The 27,723-nt window shown below is 34.3% G+C and overlaps 1 protein-coding gene across 1 annotated transcript in view; it reads left to right on the top strand.

Annotated features, from left to right (window-relative positions):
• LOC150100648 (plexin-A4-like) overlaps positions 1–27,723 on the top strand; it is a 707,214-nt gene that overhangs the window by 515,529 nt on the left and 163,962 nt on the right. Inside the window, 2 exon segments of the mRNA XM_090401991.1 lie at positions 17,651–17,710; positions 23,483–23,560. Coding sequence (XP_090258117.1) covers positions 17,651–17,710; positions 23,483–23,560 — 138 coding nt within the window.

Genomic DNA, 27,723 nt, shown 5'->3' on the forward strand with positions numbered 1-27,723 from the left:
TCAGACAATACTGCTCAAATTTATTCGCCACTTATTTTTTTTAGAATTTTTACGTTGAAAGCTTAGTAATTGAGCCACTTTTTGGTCTGAATTTTTCTACATTGAAAATAATTAATTTGGGCTATTTTTAGCAGAATCACCTGCTTTATCTGCTACTTTTCCTAATGCCCATCTGGGAACCCTCGATTGCAGTTTACATCTAGCCCGTGGTATCGTGTGGCACACTTTATTGATATTGTGTAGCACTATTAAAATGAGTGAAAAAAAAAAAAGTGTCATCAGTTCAAGCGGATATTTAAAATATGGAGTTATTCCGTATATATAAATAATGAACAGTTACCAATGTGCTTAATATGTGAAAAAAACTTTTTCAAACGAAGGAATGAAGCCTTCAAGAATGATTGAGCATTTAAGAACAAAGCATCCAAATAAAGCAAAAAAGGATGGGAGTACTTTCATAAATTAAAGACTAAATTTAAAAATCATCTTGGACTTAAAGGGTTGATCTCAGTACAAAGTAACCAACAAGAGAAGGGACTTGTGTCTTACAAACTTTCAAAATTAATTGCCAAATGTGGAAAGCCACATACTATTGGCAAAACTCATCTTATTGTTTTAGATACGATGATTGGCTCAGGTAAAAGTAATATGACATCATCAATTCCTCTCAGCAATAGTTCAGTATCAACAAGAATCGATGAAATTGCAAAAGACATTGAAAAAAAAAAATACTTTGTGATGATTTAAAAACCATAGAATTTTCTTTACAACTTGATGAGACAACTTTACATGACAGTGAAGCTTTGTTAATGGCCTACGTGCATTATACAAATACTAATGAAGAAATTACTGAAGAGTTTCTATTTGCTGAACAACTGAAAATTGACACAAAGGGTTCTACAATTTTTAAGGTTGTTGAAGACTTTATTAATGCCAAAAACATTCCTCTCACAAATATTATTGCATCTGCAACTGATGTAGCACCAGCTATGATTGGTCGCCACTGTGGATTTATAGCACATTTAAAAGAAGCAGTTCCAAATATCTTTACAATTCACTTCATTATTCATAGTCAGCACTTAGTTGCAAAGCATCTTAGCAGGAAACTACATAAGACTTTGGATGATGTTATTAAAGCAGTGAATAAAATAAAAGCCCAGTCATTGAATACCTGTATTTTTCGGGAACTTTGCCACGAAAATGAATGAATTTGAGCATCTTTTGCTTCACTTTGAAGTTAGATGGCTCTCAAATGGAAACTGTCTGCGACGCTTTAATGATCTCTACGATACTGTTTTTGAATTTCTTAATTCATGTCATGAGAACTTATGTAATGTTCTAAAAAAAAAAAAAAGGAAAATGTTGATATAGCATATCTTTCCGATATTTTCACCAAATTAAATGAGGTTAACATCAAACTGTAGGGAAGCAACATGAATCTTATTAAATCAAAGGGAATTATAAATGCTTTTGTCAGCAAATTAACATTTTACAAGCAGAGTATTGCATGATGAGATTTTCTGCAGTTCCCAAGTCTACAAATAAAAAATGATTTAATATTAGATACAGATTTGGATTGTTATTGTTCTCATCTTCTGACACTGAAAGAAGACTTGATGGTCAGATTCAAAGACTTTCATGAGCCTAAAATACCCGACTGGATCATAAATCCATTTTTTTCTGATGCCACTTCTGTTCATCCAAATTTGTGTGAAGAATTTATTGACTTAAAAAACGATTTTGAAGCTCAAGTACATTTTCAACAGCATGAATATAAAAGATTCTGGCCAAACATGCAATGCAGGTATCCCCATCTTTGGCAAGAAATAAATTACTGCTCATTACTTTTCCTTCATACTTGATCGAGAAAGGATTCAGCGTCGTGTTGCAGTTATTAGCTAAGCAGTGAAATAGATTGCGAATAAGTGAAAGAGGAAACTTGAGACTTTGTTTGTCGAACATTGAACCTGATATTGAAAAATTAGCAGGATCTCATCAGGTTCATGATGGTCATTAATGATTGGCTTATTAAATACAGTAAGTTTACGTCTTTTTTGAGTAAAAATTAATTTGTATTAAAGTCATTAATTTTTAATTAATTATCAGTTCAAATATGTTGATGGTAATTTAGCTTTGCTTACTAATATATTATCATTATCTTATTGAGTCATTAACCTAGTGTAAAATTAAGCAGGGGGGAACCAGGCCATACAAATAGTTGAAAGGGGATGCCAGGCAAATAAAGATTAAGCACCACTGGTCTAGAGCAGCACTTTTCAAACTGGGGGTCGTAAGTTTTGTTGAGGGGGGCCGTGAAATAATGAAAACAAATTTAAAATGTTTGAAGACTAAGTAGATTTTTTTTTTAATCTTAAAAGAAACGTATTTAATTTTTATTATTTATTATTTCTTTTTTTGTTCTTATATTTTGATGAAAAAAATCACACATTGGTGTTGGTTCACAAATTTTATTTCTTGTGTATTTCGGCGCTTAATGAATATTAGTAAATATATGCTTATTCATATAAGTTTCATTTCAAAGGTATTGATAAGAAGCACAAAAAAGAGGTTAACATCAAATTGTATCATTTGCGTTTATAATATTGCATTTCATTACAAACATAAAATCTTGAATATAAACTATATTGAATATAAATACAATAAATATTATAATATATGTCTGTATTATGAATTTTTTTTTAGATGGGGGCTGTGAAATATTTTAATTTTTCCAAAGGGGGGCCTTGGCATCCATAAGTTTGGGAAGCACTGGTCTAGAGTATCCAAGCCAAGTGACCAAATGGTGAAAAAAACACATCACCTACTAGCCATTCAGTGGATCTGTGTGGAACAGAGTTCAAGGCTTTTCTTTAAAGAAATAGTTAGCCTGGAGGTGGTGGTGGGGGTGGGGGGTCCATGGCCTTCCACTCTGTTTGCTTTTAGAATTTTCCTTGCTAAACAAAATATCCAAATTTCGTGATGAACTTAAACAGGACTGGCATGTTATGAGGAAACTATGCTTGGATAAGATCTAAAGTGTCTTTAAGTGGGACACTGGTCAATAGGAGACATCAAAACAGACCATTATGTCAGTATGATGGAGTGTAAAGTTTTCTTTACTGGACTTTAAGGTGGGCCGTGTTTTTTATGTGTAAAGAGAGAGGTATTTCCAGTATATGGCAGAGCACTTTGGTTAATTTGAATGTTGGTAAATCAGTTGCATCCTTGATTGAGTATAAATAGCACTTCATTTGTGGATTTTTGGTAGTCCCCATCAAGGATGGAGTGAGGGTAGGAAGAGATCTGTGGACTATAATCCAACCAGCATACAGAAAGAACACTTTCCTCCTGACCTGTCTAAATTGTCACTAAACTAAAACAATACAATTCTAGACACCCTGCCCCTGGACTCTAGAAAAAAAAACTGGCGTCTCTTATCTGCTCCACTGAAGACGATCACTGTCCCTAGACCTGTCAGGTGTTTAGCAGGCTCCTTGCAGTTGTAGACTACCCTACTATACCCAAACAGGCAGGACATTCAACATCAGAATCACCGAGCATCGGCACTTCATCTAGTTCCACCACAGAATATGCTGGGAAAAGACAACCTTATTCCATCATAGCAAATATAAATACAAGAGAGAGACTATTCTTAGAATCTACTTCAGCCTTAAGGAACTACCTATACTTACAAATTTGGGAAGCACTCTTCATCAAAGTTTCAGACCAACAGTTACAAGCACTCATTCTAGCTAACTAGAGGGCATTATAAATTTAGGATTTCATACTCCTTTAGTCGCCTTCAGACTCATCTACTTAGCATAGTGCATGTGTGTGCATATTGGTTTGTTTTGTATTCTCTTCTCTGATGATGCAATTTGCCTATGCCAAAATATCAAAAATATTAATTAAACTTATTCTAATGAATATTTAGTCACATTATAATTTCCTTAAACATACCATATGAACTGCCAGCATATGTCTTACCACCAGAAAAAGTTGAAATGTTTTGAATGTTTTCTATTTAGAATGCAGCTGAATCATTTCTGCCTATTTGCATAGTCTTTGGCTTTTTGTTATTTATTTAATATTATTATTATTGCACGGACACTTAGGACTCATTATGGGAGATCCAAAAAATGAACACAGTATCTGTTGTACCTCTCCTTGAAACAATTAACAGACAAAGCGCTCACAGCTGACTCAGGCAAACCATTCCATTCATTCTCTAAGTGAAAAATTTAGTCCTCACACCCTTGCTAATCACACTCTTACCCAACTTCCATGAATGACCTCATGTTCTGCTCCCTCTAACCAAGTGCTGAAACATTTCCACTGCATCAATCCTATAAAAGCCTTTAAGTAACATAAATGTTTTTATCATATCCCACTTTGGAGTTTTTAGCCTATCAGCCACATTTTGCAATCAACAAACCCTCAATTTCCCTTCATAGAGAACATTTCACAGACCACTCACCATCTTGGTCGCTTGCCTCTGGACCCTCTCCACCACTTCCTCATCTCCAACAAACACAGCTGACCAGACCTGAGCACAGTAATCCAGATGTGGCTTTATAAAGAGAAATGAGGACTCTCTTTTCACTGCTTGTTAGTGTGTTCTTCAATAACCAAGTAATCCAGTGAGCTACCCTGACTACTTTAGCAATATGCCCTCTAAACGTCATCTCTCTATCTACTACTAACCCTAAATCCTTGGCTTCATCAATTTCCAGAAGTATAATTCCATCACTGCTTATAACCTTTGTATCTCAAAATGCATAACTACACTTTTTCAGATTAAATTGGCATTCATTATGTTTTGTCATACTTTCATTCTATTTAAGCCATCCTGCAAGCTCTCTACATCTCATCTTGATTAACTATTACTCTACCCAACTTTGCATCCTCAGCAAATGACTGAATATTTCCCTTTTAAATTATTTCCTATATCGTTTATGTACAAATCAAACAGCAATAGTCCAAGCACAGAATCCTGCAGCACACCACTAGTCACCTGCCTTCTCCTGGGTTCTGCTCCTCCATGTATTACTTTTTGGTATCTGTCCATCAGCTCTCCTGCCCCCTTACCTCACCAGATTCATATCCATCTCCATTTATTGCAGTTTGCATAACAGAGTTCCATGTGATTTCCTGCCAAACACCTCTGCAAAAACTAGCAGTATCATTATGTAGCCATTCCCTTTATCCAACTCAGTTGTCACTCTATTATAAAGACTTAGTAGATTACTAAGGCATGACCGACCCTTCACAAAGCCATGCTGCCCTCTCATGGAGTATCATATTCTTATCCACCTGTTTCTGAATTCTCTTTTTGACCAACTTTTCCAGTACTTTTATCACCACTCCTGAAATACTAATTGGTCTGTAATTTTGTACAACAGACTTATATCCTCCTTTATGCAAAGGAATTATTTTGTCCTTCTTCCACTCTCCTAGGACTTTGCCAGAGCTGAGACTTAAATTAAACAGCCTAGTCAAGGGCATCATCAGTTCCCCTTCACATTTTCATAAAATGCAAACTGATATCCAATCCAATCCCACAACTGTATTTGCATTCAGATTATGCAATATACTAAGTACCTCCAATTCTTCAACTTCTGTTCTCACATGGAGATGTCAACAAAGAAAATGTGGAGGGTTAAAGAGAAAGGTGATCAGCTAATTCATGAATAATACAAGATCGAGAGAAAGGTGACCAGCATGGTAAGGAAGGAAATTAAATGAGAAAAAATTAGTCGGACAGGCAAAAGGAAATCCCAAAGAGTTTTTTTCATTAGGTGGCAAGTAGGAGGAAGAATGACTATGGAAGGATAATTTTAATGGGTGTAGATGACAGAGAGGTAACAGGGCAGATTAAATCATTACGCTACTGAGCGATCATTTTGCAAGGATATATCATCCAAGTGAAGATATTGTTATGCCAGATGTGTTTGTCCCTATCACATCTGGCATAACAATATCTTCACTTGGATGATATATCCTTGCAAAATGATCGCTCAGTAGCGTAATGATTTAATCTGCCCTGTTACCTCTCTGTCATCTACACCCATTAAAATTATCCTTCCATAGTCATTCTTCCTCCTACTTGCCACCTAATGAAAAAAACTCTTTGGGATTTCCTTTTGCCTGTCCGACTAATTTTTTCTCATTTAATTTCCTTCCTTACCATGCTGGTCACCTTTCTCTTTAACCCTCCACATTTTCTTTGTTGACATCTCCATTTAAAATAACTTCTCCCAGGGAGTAGCTAGTTTGTATGGGTCATAGGTAGAATCATAACCACTAATGAGGATATAGTAGAGATGCTGCATGAATTGTTCATAAAGGTATTTCATCCTCTTGAATGTAACATCATGCAGAGCTTGAGAGGAGTGGAAAGGTAAGATGTCGGACTTGATGGGATGTTACCACATGTCTTGAGAGAATGTTCCAGAGTTAACAACATTGGCATATCTCTTTAATATGAGTCTTAGATTGACCAAAGTTCCAAAGTAATGGAAAGAGAGCAAAATTGTTCAGTTTCATAAAGTGGATGAATGATAAGAGTAAGTGTTCAAATTATATGCCAATCTGTTAGTCTGGAACTGTGTTCAAGGTATTAGGAGGCTATTGAACACCAGGATTCAGAATTGGGTTGAAAATAGCAACATCTTTGATGGACCACATGGATTTGCTAAAGGAAGATCATGTTTTAGCAATCTTGCTTACTTGTCTCTGATATGGATGATAAATGCAATGGACAAAGGGTATGCATATGCAATGATATATTTAGATTTTGCAAAAACCTTGGATAGATTGCCACATGAAAGGCTGGTAGCTAAATTGTGTTGAATAGTAGATTAGTGCACTGCATTTGAGATTGACTATCTGATAGATATCAGCGAGTTGTGTTTGGAGGCAATATCCGAAGAAGAAAGTCACTAGTGGTGTACCCCAAGGGGTCTGTTTTAGGGACATTGCTTAATTTGTATATAAATGATATTGGAAAGGACTCTGGTGATATACTGTTGTTTGCAGATAACATGAAGTGTGGAAGAACTGAGGAGTATAATGGATGTTGTAGCCTTGCAAACACTCGTTTGAATGTGTTAGACTGGTGAATGGACAAATGAATGAGACTTACAGTTCATTGTAACAGAGTGTTAGGTTTTAAAATTTGGGAAGCAGAATACAGGATGATTGGTGGGAGAAAATATATCATGAAAGAGGAGATAAGGGATTTGGTAGGGTAATGGTGGAGAGAAATCTGAAATTTTGAAGGTATTTTCCTAAAATTATGAGAGCAGCATAGGACACTGACATGTAGAAGTAAGGATGCTAAGATTCCATTGTATAAGGCTTTGATCAGACCATATTTGTCAGCTGGTTTTCAAAACGAAAGATATGTTTAAAGGATTCAGAGATGATGGGAAAAGGTGGTTTCTGATGTATCTGTGGAATGTTAAGTTTAAAGAGAGATTCTGGGAATGCAAATTCCAGTCCTCTTAGACAAGAGACCATCTCTTGAATCTGCATAAGAAGGGTGTGAGAAATAGGTTTTTTTGCATTGAAAGTGACAGGTAATTCAAATGTATTGTCTGAATGCATAATGAGTACAGAGACAGTAAATGTGTTTACATTATGGTATGATGATCTCTGTGTGTGCGCGTGTGTGAGCGCAAGAGAATGAGACCCCTCCTTCCAACCAAATATCAGATCACAGAGGCCTGATAATCATCATAATCAAATTCCTGATGTGTATACCTTCAGAGGACAGGATATGACGATATTATGGCATGAAAAGATTACCTCATTACTAAATTTATGTTGGCATTTTCCTCCAAATTAATCGGTTATATCAGGAGTCCAATAGTATTAGATATTATACTTCAGTTTTCTAAGGCACTTCTTACTGTATCAATCTACCTAGACTTGGTCTTTCTTTAGGTCATTTTTATGCCATCCTGATAAAAAATACACTTGTTTTGCTAACCTCTTCTCTCCCATTCTGTTTAAGTGACCATAGCAAAATCCTTGTGTGTTCATTGGGAAGTGGAATATGAGAATCTTCCTACGAACTGGAAAGTTTGAAAATCTCACAAGAGAAATGAATGGATTAAAAATAGCCATACTATGAATTAGTGAGATGAGGTGGAGTGGAACCAGTTACTTTTGTAGTGACAATTACAGATTCATTTATTCAGGTGATGAGTTGCCAAAAATTGGAGTCACAGTAGTCCTTGTTAAGAAATGGGAATTAAAAATTAATCAACTTAGTAAAATATAGCAGCAGACTGATAATGGTAAAACTTGAAGGAAAACTAACAATATAATAATGTGTTAGAGACATAATATAATCTATTTGATACCTTCCTATAGCTCCTGGCATTTACCAAGTATATCTTCTTCTTTTTAGTATCTGAAACCAGGTGTTGATAATCATCAGATTAAACTGGTGGCATAACTTTTGAAGCTTACTTGGCATCGAGTCCATATTTTCCTACCTCTTTACTATCTTTTCATTCTTCAATGACTGCATTCCAATCATCTATTACAATTAGAGTCTTCACTTTTTGCATTTTATCAAAATATCAAATTCGTTCAATGAAACTAAATTCATAATTTAGTTTTATTATAATGCAATTTGAAATTTCAAAAGCTGTCAGAACCAAGGAAAAAGACCCAAATGGAATATAGATAACATTAAAATTGTGAGGAAACCCAAAAGAAGACTGATGAAAACATTAAAATCTGAGAAAGTAGAAAAACATAATTATGAAGGCAACCAATGACTTCATAGAATTATAGAGCAAGGTCATCAAAAAAAAAAAAAAAAAACATGGATCATTCAAGACATTCCAAACCTAATATATGAAAGAAAAATAGATACAAAATTTCTAATTTGAAGGAAGTAAGAAAAAAATATAAACATGTAAGAAATATGATAAATAGAAAACATAAAGAAGCAAAAGAACAGTGGCACATATAGAAATACAAAAAATACAAATAGAGGATTTAACCAAGACTGGGAGAATCAATAAAGCATATAACATCATAAAAGGAATGAGCCAACAAAATGAAACAAGAAGCACAATTATCAAAAATAAACATGGGAGCATTCTTATAGATAAGAAGACATTTTTGAAAGATAGAAGAACTCTGTAATTGAAAAGATCTAGACGACAAAGCTTAGAAGATGAAACAAGACTTTATGCAGAGGAAATTGGCCAAACCATATTCAAAGATGAATTTGACAGGGTGCTAAATGAATTGTCTGCTAACAAGGTGCATGATGCTGATAATATTTCCTCAGAATTAATTAAATATTTCAAGAAATATAACAGTCATACCTATTCTAGATCATAAGGGATATATATGAAACCAGAATCGTCCCCAAAGACTTTATACAGTGATCTTTTATTCCCATTCTTAAATTAAATAATGCAGATAAGTGAGGCTTTAAAGAAAGCAAATGAAAAAGGAAAAGTTGGTCCTTGTTGGGAATCTAAATAGCAGAGTAGGAAATGATTGTCAGACATACAAAAATATTTTGGAAAAATTTATAGAAAAGAGCAAAGCTAATAATAATGGCAAATACTTGTTGGATTTCTGCTCAGGACATGGACAGGTTATCACTAACACCATGTTCCAACATAAAAATATGCACAAATTCACATGGAGAGAAGAGGCAAGGAATAAGAAAAGTCTCATTGACTATGTTATTGTTGATAATGATTTTTTCTCCCTGGTGCAGGACACCAGAGTGTACAGAGGATTTGAAATTGAAAGCGATCACTATTTAGTCTTGAGCAGGATAAAATTGAATTTCATATTGAAAAGAATAGCATGTAAGAAAGTTTTAAAGCAAATAAAAGTTCAGCAACTCTCAGATGTGAACTGTAGACTAAAATACACAAAGATTATTGAAGAAAAAAATTAAAAAGTTTGAGAACAAGAACCAAACCCTGGAGATTCAGTGGGAAGCCTTGAAGAAAACCCGATTGATTCAGCCAGAGAGGCATGTGGTGAGGTTGTCTGCAAGGATAGAAAAATCAGAACTCCATGGTGGACACAGGAAGTTAACGAGGCAGTGAAGGAAAAGAAGAAAGCATATCAAAAGTTCCTGGCAAATAAGTCTGCTGGTGCTCTTAGAGAATACAGAAACATATAAAAAAGCTAAACATTGTGTAAAACTGGCTAAACAAAAGTCATGGGAGGACTTTGGCAAGAATATAGAAAATAAATATCAAGAAGGTGGCAAAATATTCTGGAGGTTGTTGAAGAAGCTTAGAAATGGAGAAAAGGGTGCTGTAAAAGGATTTAGAGATGATAAAGGTGACATGAAAACGGGAGAAAAAGATATCCTTGAAGTATGGAGTAATGACTTCGAAAAATTGCTAAATGAAACAAGCAGTGATGACAGCACAGTGGTAAAAAACACTCAACAGGCATACAGTCAGAAATACATATCCATACTTAAGTAGAAAAAGCTATCAAAGGCTTGAAATGTGGAAAGGCAGCAGGAATAGATGATATTTGACCAGAAATGCTGAAGTATGGTGGTATAAAAGTCTTACAGTGGCTGCACTGCATAGTTCAGAAGTCCTGGACAGAGGGACGAATTCCCGATGATTGGAGTAGAGCTCTCATAGTACCCATATATAAAAAGGGAAATAAAACTGAATGTGAGAATTACAGAGGTATTTCCCTACTGAGTGTTCCTGGTAAGATTTATGCAAATATATTGGAGAAACAGTTGTGAAGAATTGTGGAAGAAAAGCTTGATGAAGAACAAGCTGGATTCAGGCCAAATAGAGGCAGTCAGGATCAGCTCTTCACTTTTCGACAAATAGTTGAAAATTCATGGGAATATAACAAAGATCTGTATTTAATTATTATGTCAATCTGGAAAAGGCATATGACAAGGTGCCAAGAGAGAAGCTATTCAATATGCTACAGTTATATGGTGTCAATTGGACATTATATCAAACAACATTTAGTCTTTATTTGAGTTGTGAGTCAGCAGTTAGAATTGAAGGAAGTACAGGAAGATGGTTTAATGTTAAATCTGGTGTGAGACAAGGATGTACATTATCGCCTCTGTTATTCATTATCTATATGGATCACATTATGAAGGAAAGTGGTATTAAACCCGATATCAAAATTGTAGATGTTAATGTCAGCTCTTTGCTTTATGTGGACGATGTTATACTTCTAAATAAATCTGCTACAGGTCTGCAAGATTCCCTGACTAAATTGAATAACTGTTGTAATAGATATGGTATGAAGGTCAGCAATAAAAAGACAAAGACAATGAAAATAGGCAGAATCATTGAAAATGTCAACTATGTTGTGAATGGAGAATCTGTGGAACAAGTAAAACATTTCAGCTACTTAGGCATGATTTTTAGTGAAGATGGTAAATTAAATATGGAAATAGACAACAGAATCAACAGAGGTGGTACGGTAGGAAGTCATTTGAATAAATTCATATGGAATAAGAGAGAAATTAGTCAGAACACTAAATTAGCTGTATACAAGACCAGTTTTAACTTATGGATCTGAGAGCTGGGTCAGAAGTAAAACACTTGACCAAAGACTAGAGACCGCAGATATGAGAGTCCTGAGAAAGATTAGAGGCATGAACAGATGACATCAATGGCAATATCATATTAAAAACGAGGATATTAGGAAAGAACTTGACATTGTCAGCATCCAGGAATGTGTTAGCTGAGCTAATCTCAGGCGGTATGGTCACTTAAACAGAATGAGCGAGGAAAGATTAGCAAAACAAGTGTTCTCTGCAGGTTGGCAGGAAAACAAACCAGAGGAAGACCAAGATATAGGTGGATTGATATGGTACAAAGTGCCTTAGATAATAGAAATATAAGATCTGATAATGTTGGAGTCTTGACAAGTAACAGACTGATTTAGAGGAAAATTGTAGATAGGAAGTTAGTAATGATGAAAAAAATTACATGTAGTACCATCATATCCTGTACACCCCTTGAGGGTACATAGCAGGAATTTGATGGTGAGATAAGTGAAATTAATAAACATTAAGTTTAATTTCACACAATTTGAAAACATCACTAAAATTTATACAAAAATATAATCAAATAAGGGCTGAAGAATATATTGGCAATGACTAATTTGAGTTCAGAAAACAACAGGGGACAAGAGATGAAATCATCACTCATAGATCAAATATTGATAGAAGATTTGAGAACAATAAAAATATTTTGTTTTTACCTGGAGAAAGGCTTCAGTTGTCTTAACTGGAAACAGATGTTTCAAATCTTAAAAACAATCAAGGTAGATTTGGGCTCTTATTTAATCTCTATAAATGCTAAGAAGCTCAAATAGAAACAACCAATAGCAAACTAAAACAGTAGTAATGGTATGTAAAAGGTATAAGACAAAAGTGTTCTCTTTCTTCAGTACTGTTTAATCTTTACACTGAAGAAGCAAGAAATAAATTAACAGAACTAATAGAAACAGGAATTAAGATAAGTGAAATTGAAATTAACTGGCTATCCTTTGCTGATTGTATATCAGTTATTGCTGATAATGAGAACAAGATGAAATCCACCCTGACAAAGATAGAAGAAATTTTCACACAATACTGCCTAAAAATTATAAGAAAACTAAGCTGGTGATCACAAGTGAAGTGAATCACATGAAAATGAACTTGGAAATAAATAACAACCCAATACAACGTGTATCTTCCTTTAAATACCCTGTGAATCTCATCACAGAAATTGGAAGAAGTATAAAAGCAGAAATGGGCTTTCTATGATAGAAGAAACATTTTTACTAGTAATGGACTTATCATTCAATTAAAAAAGAGACTGGTGAAAACATACATGTGGAGCATAGCATTGCATGGTTGTGAGATTGGACTTTAACAAATCAACACCAAAAAGTTGAAGATATTCGAAATTTGGTGCTGGAGAAGGATGATGAGCATTAATTGAATAGAAAGAAAGACCAATGAAGTTCTAAACGTGGTTCAAGAAGAGCAGTCACTAATTAACCACATCTTACAGAGAAGAAAAAAGAGTAATTTGACTTTCTGAGGCATAGAAGACTGCTTACATAGATAATAGAGGGGACTGTGCATGGAAAGAAGCCAAGAGACAGACCAAGAATTTCCTACATGAACAACTTAATACCAACTGGAGCTAAGAGCTATGAAGAAATAAAAAAAGGAAGGCACAGGATAGGGATGTTATGATGTACTGCTGCCATTAACCAATCAGGATTGATGCACCTGAGAAGACTGAGAGCTCTAGTCATCTGAAATTTAACCATCTGACCAGGTCTTCTGATTTATACGGTGTAGTGATAACAAAACTTTTATACCTCCATATTTTAGCACGTCTGGTTGAATATCATCTATTCCGACTCCGTGTTGATGGATGTGTTCTAGATTGCATTCCTGTTGAATGCTTTCTATCACCATGTTGTCATTGCTTGTTTCACTTAGCAATCTTTCAAAGTAATTACCCCAGACATCTAGAATATCTTTTTCTTCAGATTTTCATGTCGTCTTTATCATCTTTGATTCCTTTTATGGTACTCTTTCTTCCATTTGAAAGTTCCATTTCAATATCTTTCCAGAGATTTTGCCACCTTCCTGATATTTTTCTGTGTTCTTACCAAAGTCTTTTCATGACTTGTTTAGCTAATTTTACACAGTGCTTCTCTTTCTTACTTTTTTCTCTGTATTCTCTCAGTGTACAAGCTGACTTGCTCTCCAAGAACTTTTGATATGCTTTCTTCTTTTCCTTCACTGCCTCTTTAATTTCTTGAGAAACCATGCAGTTATGATTTTTCTCTCATTGCAGACAACCTTACCACATACTTCTCTGGCTAAATCAGTCATTGTTTTTTTCATTGTCTGTCTCTGAATATCCGAGGTTTGATTCTTGTTTTCAAATTCTTTTACTTCTTTTTTTTTTTATAATATTTGTGTATTTGAAACTACTGTCTACTTCTGAAAGCTGTTTTAAATGGTAATAACTTCAGATGTCCGGCATGAAAATTTATTTCTTGTGTCTTCTCTCCGTGTGAATTTGTGCACATCTTTATGTTGGAACATGATGTTAGTTATAACTAGTCCGTGTCCTGAACAAAAATCTAAGAGGTACTTATATTATTATTAGCTTTGCTCTTTTCTCTAAATTTTTCCCAAACATTTCTGTATGTTTGATAATCATTTACTACTATAGTTAGATCTCTAACAAAGACCAACCTTTTCCTTTTTCCTTTTCTCAGTTCTAATGCCTTCTTCTTCAACAGAACTTTCTCTGGGATTTTAGGCACAAATAATCTGTGTCTAGTTTCCCCATTATGATATTTGCCCACATCACTCTGTGACATTCAAGAAAATTATCTAGTATTGAATATTCTAGCTACTCCTTTTTTTCCCTGATTTTTATTGCTTGAATATGACATCTTGTATGTGCTACTTAGAAAAATCTCCTTCAGATTTTGTCTACTTTATTTAGGTAAGACATCATGTTGATCTGTTACATATCCAATTCTTCTGCTAGTTCTATTTCCTGTTACATATCCAATTCTTCTGCTAGTTCTATTTCTTTTTCATTGATACTTATTTTTATGGTGCCAATCTTGAATTCTACTGATATTGAGTTTGGATTTATTGCAGTAGCTAGCTTTTCACTGTTTGCTCTCGTTCCCTATGAAAACAACGGGGGGATGGATAGTTTACACTCCAGCCAGAATGAATTTCTGTCATGTAGTGCGATGATATTTTAGTTTAAGCCAAAAAGAATACAGTTTTGTCCACTAAATCCCAAAATTTCAGCCCAGCCCTGTTCATTCAGTATCCTGATACATACCTAGTAATGGTGTGCACTACGAAAGGAAGATTCTAACTATATATATATATATATATAACATAATAACATATCAAATATATGATATGTTATTATGTCTGAGGGATTGTTTAATTAAACATTTGATGTGATATGTGTGTGATACTGATTTTATATATACACACACAAACACTAATGTTCGAAGTCGTTAATGTTAGCATTCTCCCTAGTTATTGTCAACATTAAATGAATCGCTTTGTTCAAGTACAAAAAATTATTATTTCTCACTTGAACTAGTTACTGTTCACATTAATGGATAGAGCATTGTATATGCCTGAAAAACCGTTATAATAAGCTGCCTGCGCATGCTTCTCCACCGTTTTGCATCCAGAATCCCAGCAAACGTCATTTTCCAAAAAGTAGAGTTAACGAGTGGACATGTGATTTGCATTTATTAAAAAAAATTATTTATCCTTATAAAAATGGACACAATGAGTTCGGTATAAGCAGGCGTGAAAGAAAAGTTTTATGCTATATTTTTGAGCAAGATTTTAAATTAAATAGTTATGTGATAATGAAAGAAAAATATTGGTCAATGATAGAAGATGTTAATTGAATCAAATCCACAAATAAAGAATAGTTATTCAGTTTTAGCAGTGGTGCTTCATCAAATGGATGACAGGTATTACAAATTAAGGACAAAAAGTGGTGTTCTGAAGCAATTATATAGCCCCTCACAGTTCAGTCTATGCAAAGAAAACTTTATTACCAAGGATGAAATTCCTCAAGATGAAGTATCCCTTGCAAGAAATTGTAACATCTTAGTCTCTTGACACTGGGCAAGGATATCGAAAGTGACTGCAAATCTAAATGCTTCACAAGAATCTGCATGCCATAAAAATAATTTACTGTGCGTTTTGAAATGCCACCAATCAATTGCTAATTTGTACTAATAAATAACAAGTCAAAATTTTCAGAAGTTAGCCTGTAATTATTTTTATTGTAATTTCAATTTTGAATTTTTTTCACTTTAAATGTTTGTCCTTTGATTTAAAATTTACATATATTACATTTTATTTTACTTTGTGTTTTTTATTTTTTTATTAAAAGTGTCTAAATCACCTAACCTAACATTACACAAATAAGATACAACTTGTTGATAGTAAATTTCATGTGTAAAATACATCACATGAGAAGAAGAAGAAGACAGGTACTTATTAGGTAATCTTTCTATGTTTGAGATAAAATTTGAAACTTGATCTAATGATGAAATTCCTCAAGTTGTGTGTACATTAAACTAGTTAGTTTACACATTATCTAGTTAAAGTGTACAGTGCATTTTTATTTTTCAACTTTAAATAAAAAGTACAAATAATGTGAACATTACTTAGGGAACCTGCAGATTAACAGAAATTCGCACATTAGCGTTGTTGTGTATACAATCAAACTTTGTTGTAATGAGCATGGAAATAATTAGATCACAGCTATAATAAGCAAATAGTCATAATGATTTTAATTTATACATATTCCCATACAGTTGCTCACTGTTATAATGAGTGTACTACATGGATATACCATACAAATTTTGGTAACTATGCAAACATTCTTAATTGCTCAGGTAGTTCTTGGAATAGACAAAAATGAAAGGAGCAACTTAGCTATCATTGCCAGTTTATAACCTACTCTTGGGAACTATTCCCTGACTGCCTATCTCTCCAGTGTCTATCCTCTATCAACCCTCCTCCCTCACTTTACCCAGACAGTACCATGACTGTAAAATCAGTTAAAAAACAAGTCCTCCTGTCAGAAACATGTCTACTAAAAGAAAGTCTCTCTCAGTTTGCAAAAATTTGAAATTATTCATGAGTTAGAACATGGTACGAAAAATGTTGAAGTGTGTAAAAACTTCTTTGTTTTCTTCAGCAGTATCAACATTGAGGAAGAATATATCAGCACTGGAAAACACCATAACTGAAACAAACAAACAAAATATTAGGAAGTGCAAGCTTACAAATGTCGATGAATCATTATTTCAAATGGTTCACTACCCAAAAAAAGTGCTGGATTCTCAGTAGACAGTGACCAATCATGAAGGCTCAAGCAGGAAGCTTTTGCTGAACAATTTAGACATGATGATTTTCTAAGAACTTGCCACTGTCAGCATCCAGGAATCTGCAAATCTGAAATTAGCAGAGTTAATCTCAGGTGGTATGATCACTTAAACAGAATGGGAGAGGAAAGATTAGCAAAACAAGTGTTTTCTGACAGGTTGGCAGGAAAAAGACCCAGAGGAAGACCAAGATATAGGTGGATTGATACAGTAAAAAGTGCCTTAGAAGTTAGAAATATAAGATTTGATAATGTTGGAGTCTTGACAGGTAACAGACTGATTTGCAGGAAAATTGTAGATAGGAAGTTGGTAATGAGGTAAATTTTTCATGTAGTACTATCATATCATGTATACCCCTTGAGGGTATATATCAGGAATTTGATGATGATGATGGTGATGATTTTCTATGTAACAGTGGTTGGCTGGATCAATTTAAAAAATCATGTTTTTTTTTTTGAGCTCTCATGATACATGTGAGACATTACATATTGTTTGCTCTTTAGATGAAAATCTATTACTAATTTTGCAGTGGAAGGCAATAATTATTTTTTGTTTAAAAAAAAAAAAACCTCCAACTGTTAATCATTCTAATATATTGAAGTTTATTTGTTGAAAGCCATTTATCCATCCTCTCTTTTAAATTAAACTGAAACTAAACTTTTCTCACTGCAATTTATTTTTCTCTCTTTTAATTTAGGGTCAATGTTGCATCCCTCATCATGGTAACATTACAAGGAAAAATGGAATATTGTACAGAGTAAGTTTAGCATGCATTAAGAAAAGAAAAAAATATTTTTGTTCTAATAATACTTTGCCACATATCATATGACACTGAAAATAGTATGCTACGATGTAAATTTCTTATATAGTGTAATATAGTATCAAAATACAGAAGATGTTTTTCTGAAGGTGATAAAATTTGATGAAATGCATTTGTTATATGTGGAAAAGTGTTATAAAGATAGAGGATCAAATAAGAAAACTTGCCTGGCTTGTTTGTGGCTTTCCTTATAGGAGATTAAAGTTAACTGTTGCTCACTTACATATAGGTGAGCAACAGCGAACTTCTCATAAGATATAGATGAGATGTTTATAAAGCAAATAAACTAGATCTAATACAACTATATTGCAACCAAGGTATTATTGTTTGCAATATAGTTGTATTGTCAAATCTGTATAGAACTATAGAACTTTAATCTAAGGGTTCCTGGTGACACCACAGTCTGGATGGATATGAAGTCATATTTTCAAATTCCTGTCCTTGTGGTATGCTTTGCCCTCTATAAGGAAGGGGTGCTTTTACACACACATTGTTCAAAACTTTGTACTACATATTTGAAATGCTGTATGATGAGATTCATCCATGTGACTGGTACTTTAATCCTCTTATTGGAACTAAGAAGATTAAGTTCCACAGATAATTTTTTCAGTTTTCTCAAAATTTTGTATCATTGTCATTATCAGTCCTCCAATATCATTCATAATATTATAAATTATACTACCTCCTGACTGAATTAGGAGGTATAATTTGTGTTACAAATTACTTATATGGCATAATTGCAGAAGGTAAAATATAGAAAATTTAACTGTTCACCAGAAATGGTGAATAGCAAAATGTTTGTGCCTAGGCATTGAAGAAACATAATGGGAAGCATTCATTCAAATCATCTGGATATATACAAAAAAGAAGAGTGTGAGATTCCTTCTATATCTGAAGATTCTTAAATCTTAATTTAAACTGAATTAATAATAATAAACTCTCTTCAAATAGTCAATAATTATAATTCATATATTCAGTAAATATTTTTGAAGTTGAAAGTTTTTCCGTTTGGTTATACTATAAATTAAAGATGCGAAGAAATTATATTCTTGGTTTAATCCTTTATCCAAGTGTAAGCAAACAAAGTTTGCACGTGAAGTAACTTCACAACTGAACAACTCGTATCCACATACTATGTTTTGGTTATGTTGTGTGGCAAAATAATTTTTACCTACAAAAAAGAAGGTAAAGTCATGGATTAGTCCCTGGCTGTACCTTCCTTTTTGTACCTGATTGCCTTCACATCACTTGCCTTAGTATTCCATGATGCAAAGCACATATCCTTACGGACATGTATATAATGTTCCAATGTCCTTTCTATTCTTGGGGTGACTCACATTCAGTTTATCATGGCACAGACATTATGTATGTAGCCTTCTTGGCCTCTAAAAAACTTGGTGTTCTTTTCTGTTTAAAACATTACTTTTCCTCAACTTCTAACACTTTATAAGTGATATCCAACCAACCTTAGAATATTGTTCTCACATTTGGGGTGGTTCACCCAAAACCTTCCTGAGAATTCTTGATGGTATATAGAAGAGGACAATCCACTTTATAGGTGACTCTTCCCTCAAAGACTCCCTTCAGTCACTTTCCCGTAAGTATTCAATTTCTGCATTGTGTCTTTTCAATAGATACTTTCATGAGTATTGTTCCTCTGAATTGGCTGCTACCATTCCTTTACTTTCTTCTAATCTTGTAAGAACTAGAGTAGCCACTGGCCAACACTCATCACTCTCCAACTCCAAACATACCAAACAAACTTCTCATCATCCTCCTTTATTCCATCCACATCTGTTCTTTGGAACAACCTTTCATCCTAACTGTTTTTATTACCAATTACAACCTCTAACTCTTTAAGAAACATATCAATAGATTTCCTCTTTCTCCATAAACACTTACCCACATATGGCACTGTTGGATTATAGGTCCTCTGACCTTTCATGTGCGGGTCATCACAAAAACATTGGAGAAAGAAGTGTGTATGTATATAATGTTAAATATTATTTAATGACTTAATTCTGAAATAATAGAGAAGTAAGTAAATTTAATATAACCACACAACTAGTTTCATCGGAATGCTGACTTCGTCAGGTGTGGTAACATAAAAAGCAAATAAAAGACTAAAAAACATTGCACCGTTACAACAACGGATCATTAAAAACTGTAGTTAAGTTTGAATTGGAGTCCGAGCTACAGTTCTGTTGTTAAGTACATGCGAGCGTATAACTTCACGAGTTCACCAGTACTGAATAGCAGAGCTATGCGAGTCTGGAAGACTATAACTTAGATTGCTGTTCATGTGGAAAGAGTCAAGGATTATTTCGGATGAATTAGAACATTGTATCCAGGATACAATGTTCTAATTCATCGTAACATTTATGAATGTTGAATCCAATCTCTTTGATATTGGCGGCCTTCATCATTGGTGTTAACTGAGAACAAGATGTGGCTGGAGAGGGCACTGGTTCTGGTTGTATTATATGAGATGTCTCTCTGGTGTCCTATGAGACCATAGATAGATAGACTTTTCAGTTTGGCCGTCAGAGAGACATCTCATACAATAGAGCCAGTGCCCTCTCCAGCCACGTCTTGTTCTCAGTTAACTCCAATGATGAAGGCTGCCAACATCAAATAGATTGGAATCCAACATTCATAAATGTTACGATGAATTAGAACATCGTATCCTGGAATCAAAAGAAATAATCTTGGCTCTTTCCACATGAACAGCAATCTAAGTTATAGTCTTCCAGGCTCACATAGCTCTGCTATTCAGTACTGGCAAACTCGTGAAGTTATACGCTCGCATGTACTTAACAATAGAACTGTAGCTCGGACTCCAATTCAAACTTAATTACAGTTTTTAATGATCTGTTGTTGCAATGGTGCAGTGTTTTTTACGGTCTTTTATTATCACAAAGTCGACATTCTGATAAAACTAGTTGTGTGGTTATATTAAATTTACTTGTTTCTCTATTATCTTGGAATTAAGTCATTAAATAATATTTAACATGTCTAGAAACCGAGTTAATCTGCTTACCAATATATATATATATACAGTTATTTTACATAAACCTTGAGGAGCTTTCAAAAATTATAGCTGCAAGCCAAATAGTTTTATATAGTTTATTGTTTTGTGCAGTAACAGTTGCTACATTGTTTTTGAAAAATGTTTTGCATTTAAGGTATATTCTAGCCATCTTTTGAACATTATCATCGATTTACCTTTAACACATTCATGCTGGATAGTGGGCAAATTATATTGTTTTACACTTTCACATGGGGTAGGCATGTGACAAATCATTATATGTGCTTTTCAAGGAAACCAAAGCTGCTCTAGAAGTTTGTGCAGAAGAGAAATACAAGTAACCAATAATTAAGAGAAATTCTTTATTTGGTTGGCTTGTTTAAATTTCAAAAGATATAGGCAATTATGTTTCAACCTGCATTAACCAAATACCTCTACATTTTCAAAATGCTGCAATGGAACTGAGTATAGTGAATAATCCCCCCCTCCCCGCTCCAACTACTGTAAGCACAAGGAAAGCAAAACTTTTACTGTAGCAGGAAATACGTTAGTATCAAAAAACTTATTTCAAAATAATGGATAAGGAAAATATTTTCTAATTTCTAAGAATTTTCAAGGATCTCGCATCTATTCTTTCTATTGTTCCCCCCCCCCCAAAGAAAAGACTATATTTCAGAGTTTATTTCCACAAAATACAAGATAAGCCTGGTTAATCCTGAAAGATACCAGCAAGGTTTATCCTGTTTATGGAAATCACTTGAGGTAAAAAGATGCAATAAGAATTGTGAAGCTTTATTCAAAATATGCATTTCCAAACCTGGCGATGTATTGAGGGACTTCATTGGAGACTAGATCCTCTGTAGTTCAGTCGGTATACCATATTTACTCGAATATAACTCGCACATTTTTCCTCAAAATTAAAGTTAAATCATGGTGCAAGATATATTTGGGGATTTTCGGAAACTAAAGTTTTTCAGGAAAAAACTAAATTAATGTTTATAATAAAATCCTCAGTATTCATTATTTTAATTGCTCACATTGAACCTCCACAGCTCAGTTGGTATAGATGAAGCTGTTTGGTCGGAAAGACCTGTGTTCGATTCCTGTCCAAGACGTGAGGAACCATCTGGTCTCTTTCAACTAAAGGTGAGTTAGTTGGTCTCATACAGGGGTAGATGTTTTTTCACCCGGAAACTCGTGTTTCGTCCCTCGGAACAGGCAAACCAGCCCCGTCAACACACATACACACACACGAATTTACACTCATAAAATACATATACTTAATCCCTCATTTAGTGGGCTCAACACATCCTAACAGATGGGGTAGAAAAGGGGGTGGGGACTCATATGAATGAGTGAATAAATAGATTACTAACATTATTTATAAAATGAATGCACTTAAATTTTAATTATCGATGTTTTTACGCAATCGACCGCTCACCTTCATCACGCGATATGTTTGAATCTTTAGCGACAATGTTTCTGTAATTAAAACAAACTGTTTCATCATTGCTTGTCCTTTTATCATTTCAGAAACATAAGATCACCATGATTTAAAAAAAAAAAACTAAAAATGGATATGACTTACCAAGAATCTCCTATTCACTATCACTACTTTTGGTCTCGAGAGCAGTTTCCTCATTTTCATTGTCAATCTACCAAATAGCATCATCTTCATTCCCATCCATGGCATTAGAGATGTCTGTTTTTAAAAAAAACTCTTGGCAATTATTTCTGGTGAAATTGTGTCCCAAGCTCTCAAAATCCAGTAGCACAACAGTTCATTTGATGGTCTCTTAATCTTACCTGCCAGAGTGAGGTCATAGCTGCCGGCTGCCATCCACTCTGTGTAGAATTTTCGTATGTAGTCCTTGAATGATTTGTTGACCGATACATCCAAGGGCTATAGACAAGTGCAAGACCACCAGAAATAATGGCCACATCGGTCTTCACATCCAAAAGTTTTTTTTTTCTTACTATTTCTATTATAACAACATTCGCTATCTGTTTTTTATTTAAAGTCTTCGATTTTTTTTTCATGTGCGAAGTATATGCAAAACTTTTTTAATTTATTTTTTTGTGCAGTAAAATCAGCGGTGCGAAGTATAAGTGAGCGAATTATATTCAAGTGAATATGGTAGACAAATTCCTTTGTTTGAAAAGACCGCGAAAATTCCTCTATGATGTGAGGAATTGAACCAGGTCTCATACGTCTCATAAATTAAAAAGAAACCTTGATCTGGTTTTTTTCACTAAAAGGTGAGTTAGCCATACTCATATGGAAATAGAGGGGGTTTCCCACCTGAAAACTCAGGTTTGTCCCTCAGAACAGGCAAACAGTCCCATTAACACACACACACACACACACACACACACACATGGATCTACATTCATAAAAAAATATATATGCTTAATCCCTCATTAGGAGGGCTCAACCCCCCCCCCCCCCCCCACACACACACACCAAAGGGATGAGGGGGAGGGGGAGAGAAAGTTAAATATATTAAAAATAATACACTTTACAAGAAAATTATTCCTGCCAACTGTGTTATACTATATGGGAATTACAGTATCAATTTATAGTTGTTTTCATGTTATGCTTAAATATGCAGAAGAAAATGTTTTTTCTTTAGGTGAAACAAAAACATAATTTTCAGTTTAATATTTATTTATTTGGTTAGTATACTGAAGACATTAGTAGCTGAGTTGATAGAAAAATGCATTGAAGGCAAAAGTCATCCTAAACTGCTTCTAAGGAGGTAAGACTAAAATAATTCAAGGATTATAATACTAGATTAATTTCAAATGAAATAGAAATAATTGAAAATTTACAGCTTTTCTTGTCCAATTATTCCTTCATTTGATATTTGTTTAGTTTACTAAAAGAACACAATATTATATTTGCATTTCTACATACATTATAGACAACAACAGTTTATGTTTTATGTTCATTGTTAATTTTCATAATTAATTTTTATTAATTAAATAAAAGAATAGAATGCAATGGTGCAATAAGCTGTCACACTGTTACCAAACCTATCTTGCTCAGTTAGGTTTTTAAATAAGATTCGAACATTACTAAAAATGCTTACTCAACCTGCAGGGTGTCATTCTTTGTATCCAGTACTTATACTTCATTGATTTGGAAAGAAGCTGGAATTAGGAAATTTGTGGATCCAAAATAGATAGTAATATGGATAAATAATACCGTGACAATTTTGTTTGCTATTTTTAATTAAATTGTGAAAACTCAACTTGCATTAAACAAGAACAGAATCATTCCCAAATGGTGTATGAAAGAAACTGAACCAAAACCAAATCAAGAAGATAAAGTAAAAATAAGTGAACATAAAATAATAAAAACCACATTATTATTTACACTGCCATTCTGATTTATCATCATCAGAAATGGTTTAGAGCATATTGCATGCTTTCAGCATAAGTTAATGTTTCAACAAAATCTTTTTGTTGAAAGATTTTGTCCAGTGCAGATGTATTTGTTGCGAAGGTGAGACTGGTGAGAGTGAGTTTCAGTTGGGTGGAGAGAGCAAAATACATGATAGTGGAGTAAACAGTGTTGACATAAGTCCAGAAAATGTTCAAGTTAACAATATATGTTGAAAGTGCAGTGGTAGACGGTCAGAAGAATGAAGAGGACCTCAAGAAGGATATAGCATGGCTACATGTAGTCTTTCAGAGGACAAAGCATGAAATGGAAAAATTGTAGAAATATCAAGAGAACAGTAGAGCAGAGAAGACAAACTGCAAGCAGTGTGAAGTAAGAAATGAGATCATATCAATAAATAAGAGAGGATGGGGAGAAGATTTTTTACAGTGATTCTATAATGAGAAGTTCTTATGTGACTGAAGCATGACTAAATCTTTCCCTGGGGTGAGAATTGATAATAATATTAATATCCTCTGTGCAATATATATGAAACTCCTACCACCACTACATCAGTTCTTGTGACATCTGTCACAGCAATATACTCACTTGGATGATAGACCCTTGTAAAGTGGTCACTCAATTCAGCTATTTTGTTTGCTTCTCTCACCTCACTGCTATAAGTGCTTATTAAAGTTATCCTTCCATAGTCATTCTTCCTTTAACATGCCACATTAATTACTCACCTGCACTCATTGTGCTGATAAATGTCTTTCACATCATTTCACATACATTTAGGAACTGCCAACATTTTAAATCATAACAAAACAATAACAAGCAACCTAACTCAACACGAATTAACAGCGATAAAATCACTAAAGTCAAATCCAAACATCTTAATAACCAGAGCAGATAAAGGAAGTGCCACCGTTATCTTAAACCGAACCACTTATGTGGAAAAAATGAATCTGCTGCCTCGGACAATAACACATACCAGTTGGTTAATTATAACCCAACTAACAGAATAAAAAAGAAAACAGAATCTACTTAAGTCAATTATCACATGGCCCGAAGATACGGTCAAAAAACTATTTCCACACTACACTCGTCCCCCGAGAATTTACAGGCTACCAAAAATTCACAAAGAAAATACACTGCTTAGGCCTATAGTCAAAGGGATTGATAGCCCGACTTATCACTTAGCCAAAAAATTAGCAGCAACATTCAAGGAGCTGGTAGGTCATTCCCCCTCCTATATCAAAAACACACAACACTTCATAAACATCATCAAAGACATTACATTAGAAAAAGATGATCTATTAGTCAGTTTTCACGTCTCTGCCCTCTTTACGAATGTCCCAATCAATGACACAATTCTTCTTTTACAGAACCAATTTCCTCCAGATATCACAGTGCTCTTTGCGCACTGTGATATCTGGATTTTGTTTTGTTCTGGTTATTATGTTCTGGTTATTTTGTATGGCAAAACGCTTTCTACAAAAAAGAAGGCATGGCCATGGGCTCGCCATTACCCCCCCAATTGCTGACTTTTATATGGAACATTATGAACAACTTGCTTTAGGTTCCTCCCCTTTAAAACCCAAAGTCTGGCTTAGATACGTTGATGATGTTTTTGCGATCTGGTCTCATGGCCAAGACACGTTCCTTAGCCACCTAAACAAGCAACACAAACGTATACAGTTCACAACTGAGATTGAAAAACATAACACACTGCCGTTTCTAGATACACTTGTCACACGTCTTCCCTCAGGCAATCTTTCCTTCACAGTTTACCGGAAACCGACACATACTGACCAATATATACACATAAACTCCTACCACCACCCAACACAAAAATTAGGTGTCATCAATACCCTAAAAAATAGGGCTCTGAAGATCTGCTCCAATGAACAGGCACTGAAAAATGAATTTAAAGAGATCAGCAATACTTTTCAAAAAAATGGATACAGCCAAAACACTATTAACAAAATTCTCTACAAGACCGCAATAAAAAAACAAAGACAAATCAGACTACAGTAAAACTATAACCATTCCCTACATTAAAGGGACATCAGACAAAATAAACAGAGTACTACAAAAACACAACCTCAAAGCACCTTTAAACCTCCTGCAACATTAAAAAGCTTACTCAACTCATCCAAAGACCCACTCCCGCCCACCTTGGAGTATACCGTATTTACTGCACCTGCAACATACCATACATAGGAGAAACAGGATGCACAATTCCGATCAGACAAAAAGAACACAAACGACACATCAAATATAATAATTATGGTGAAGCTGGCCTTTCTGATCATGCCCTGAACACCTTACATAGAATTGACTGTGTTCAGGGCATGATCAGAAAGCACTAGTTGTTTACATCACACCAAAGCATGGTATGAATGCAAATTTAAGGGAGCTTGTGAGATCATTATCAACCACCCCAATCTAAACAATAATGATGGTCTAAAAATCCCATACATATGGAAGGCATATATTCGTCCCACAAATCCTTCCTTTCTAAGACTAACTATAAACAGGACTGTAGAAAATCCAGGATCCTAAATATAAAATGACTAAAAAATAGGACATCACCGTTAAGGGAAAAAAATCTATAAGAAAGAATGTAATTTTTTTTTTTTTTTTTTTTTTTAATCAAAAATAACAATTGTAATAATAAAAATAGGACATCACTGTTACTGGAAAGAAAACCATCTGTAAGCAAGAATGTTTATTCATGTAATCATAAATTAAATCTAGCTTGATGTTTTTTTTTTTTCACTAGAGGTCATGCCAGTGAGTTAGCATGTGATCAAATCATTGTTTCTCTAGCTTACAGTTTGAAATGTAATGCAGCTTGTCTTGTATATTTATGTTTGCTCCAGATGATGATCTTGATGTGAAGATCGAAACGTCGGGATAATAAAAAGAGTTATTTTAACACGGTTGTAGAATCCATAATTTCAAAAATGAATGCTGATCACCGTGTAACACTAAAAGAAAGGATCCTTTTCTTATGACTTTAAGTTTCAAGTTTTACATCCATAAGTCGCTGGTGGAAAAACAGCTTCATCCAAAATCCTCAACTTTGTTCCGTGGAGATAGATCCATCCTTTCAGATTTTCAAGTGTCTGACTGTTGTTTTAGACATTCCTAGTCTTCTTCTGATATCTTCTGAACAGCAATTCTTCACATCAATAATGAATCCCAGGTACTCGAACTTGCAGACTCCTCAGTTCTTTGTCCATTTAGGTAGATTTGTTTCTCAAAAACCTTCCTGTCTATATTTCCTTTGAAAACTATAATCTTTTCTTGCTAGGATTGAGCTGAAGTCCTCTGTTCTTACTGATCTTGTTAACTTTGTCAAGAAGTCCTCCCTACTGTCCACAGAATGAAACGGTAAATAGTTCTTCCTTGTCATTTCAGAGGAGTGCTGTTTCATCAACATACCTCAGATTACTGACCAATCTACCACCTATTCTAATTCCTGTCTTGAACTCATCCAATGCTATACACATCCTCAGTATATATGTC

Source organism: Typopeltis vanoorti, chromosome 12 (assembly GCF_054136105.1).
Source record: "Typopeltis vanoorti isolate ZY-2024b chromosome 12, IOZ_Tvanoo_1.0, whole genome shotgun sequence".
In the NCBI taxonomy this organism is placed as follows: Eukaryota; Metazoa; Arthropoda; class Arachnida; order Uropygi; family Thelyphonidae; genus Typopeltis; species Typopeltis vanoorti.